At 32.7% G+C, this 1341-nt stretch overlaps 1 protein-coding gene across 1 annotated transcript in view; it reads left to right on the forward strand.

Annotated features, from left to right (window-relative positions):
* gpatch3 (G patch domain containing 3) overlaps positions 1–1341 on the forward strand; it is a 14202-nt gene extending 12861 nt beyond the window's left edge. Inside the window, exon 9 of the mRNA XM_016466890.1 lies at positions 1140–1341. Within this exon, the coding sequence (XP_016322376.1) occupies positions 1140–1290 (151 nt within the window). The 3' untranslated portion in view covers positions 1291–1341. The remainder of the gene's footprint in view (positions 1–1139) is intronic.

A 1341-nucleotide genomic window follows, 5' to 3' on the forward strand; every position in this document is an offset into this window, starting at 1 on the left:
CTAAATAACTTTTGTAGCTTAAATAAGAATCAGTGCATATTGAATTCATAGAGATAAATTCTAAGCAGTGTTGTATTTTTCCTTTTTATTATTCAGTTCCTAAACTCATGTTAAAATGACATTTTTATGTAATGCTCGAGTAAAACACCACCGTTCACTTTCAGAAGTTGTTGTAGGGGTGCTTTCTTATTAGAATCAGAATCAGAATGAGCTTTATTCACCACTTAAGTGTGCGCAAACACAAGGAATTTGTTGTGGTTTTACAGGAGCTCTTGGTACATACATACATACAAATAACCATATATATATGACACAAGATAGTTATAGAAGTTCACAGAACTGACTCGGCAACAGCTGAGTAAAACTGTTTCATCTGAGCATGTGGCACTTTAAGCATTATCGTATCGCATATCGCATTATTTAATGAATTATCGCATATCGCATTTTTCTTCAATATCGCACAGCCCTAGTGGAGACTGTGATACATTTTATTTTTCAGGATTCACAGATGAATAGAAAGTTCAAAAGAACTGCATTCATTTCAAATAGAAATCTTTTGTCACATTACTGTCACTTTTAATCAGTTTAATGCATTTTTGCTGAATAAAAACATTAACTTTTATTAAACACACACACAGACCCCAAACATTTAAATGGTAATATATCTCAGTTTCCACAAAAATATTGTGCAGCACAACTGTTTTCAACATTGATAATAATCAGAAATGTTTCTCAGCATATTATACTGATTTCTGAAGATCATGTGACACTGAAGACTGGAGTAATGATGCTGAAAATACAGCTGCGCATCACAGAAATACATTACAGTTTACAATATAATAATAATGGAAACTAATAATTCTATAGTGAATATACATTTTATTCCATCATGCTCAACTCTAAAATATTTCATAGCCAAGAAATTGCTCTTTTTAGATTAATCTCTATACAGTAATTTAAAAAATTCTATTGGAAAATTGTAGGAAAAATATTGGTCAAAAGTTGTGAGAACTCTATAAATTACTTCTAAGCCACATCTATAATATATCCTTCTGTTTTTTAAATGCTTGGTGAATGATCTCTACTCAATTTCTATGACTTTGTTATGACTGATGCATTTGATTTTGTAATATTTGCAGGTATCATGGAGAAAAGCTCAGCTCATTCCTTCCACTTAAAAAACCCAGAAAAGACTTCCACATCTCCACAGTTTATGATGAACCTAAAGACATGGATAAAGGCGATGAAGTGCTGCGGCGTCAACCCAGCACCAGCATGAAGTACCGCTGATCACCAGTGATGTTCACTATTAAGACTGTCTGTTTATGATGTCTGTCTGCT

The sequence above is a fragment of the Sinocyclocheilus anshuiensis genome, unplaced genomic scaffold, assembly GCF_001515605.1.
Source record: "Sinocyclocheilus anshuiensis isolate Anshui unplaced genomic scaffold, SAMN03320099.WGS_v1.1 scaffold480, whole genome shotgun sequence".
Lineage (NCBI taxonomy): Eukaryota > Metazoa > Chordata > Actinopteri > Cypriniformes > Cyprinidae > Sinocyclocheilus > Sinocyclocheilus anshuiensis.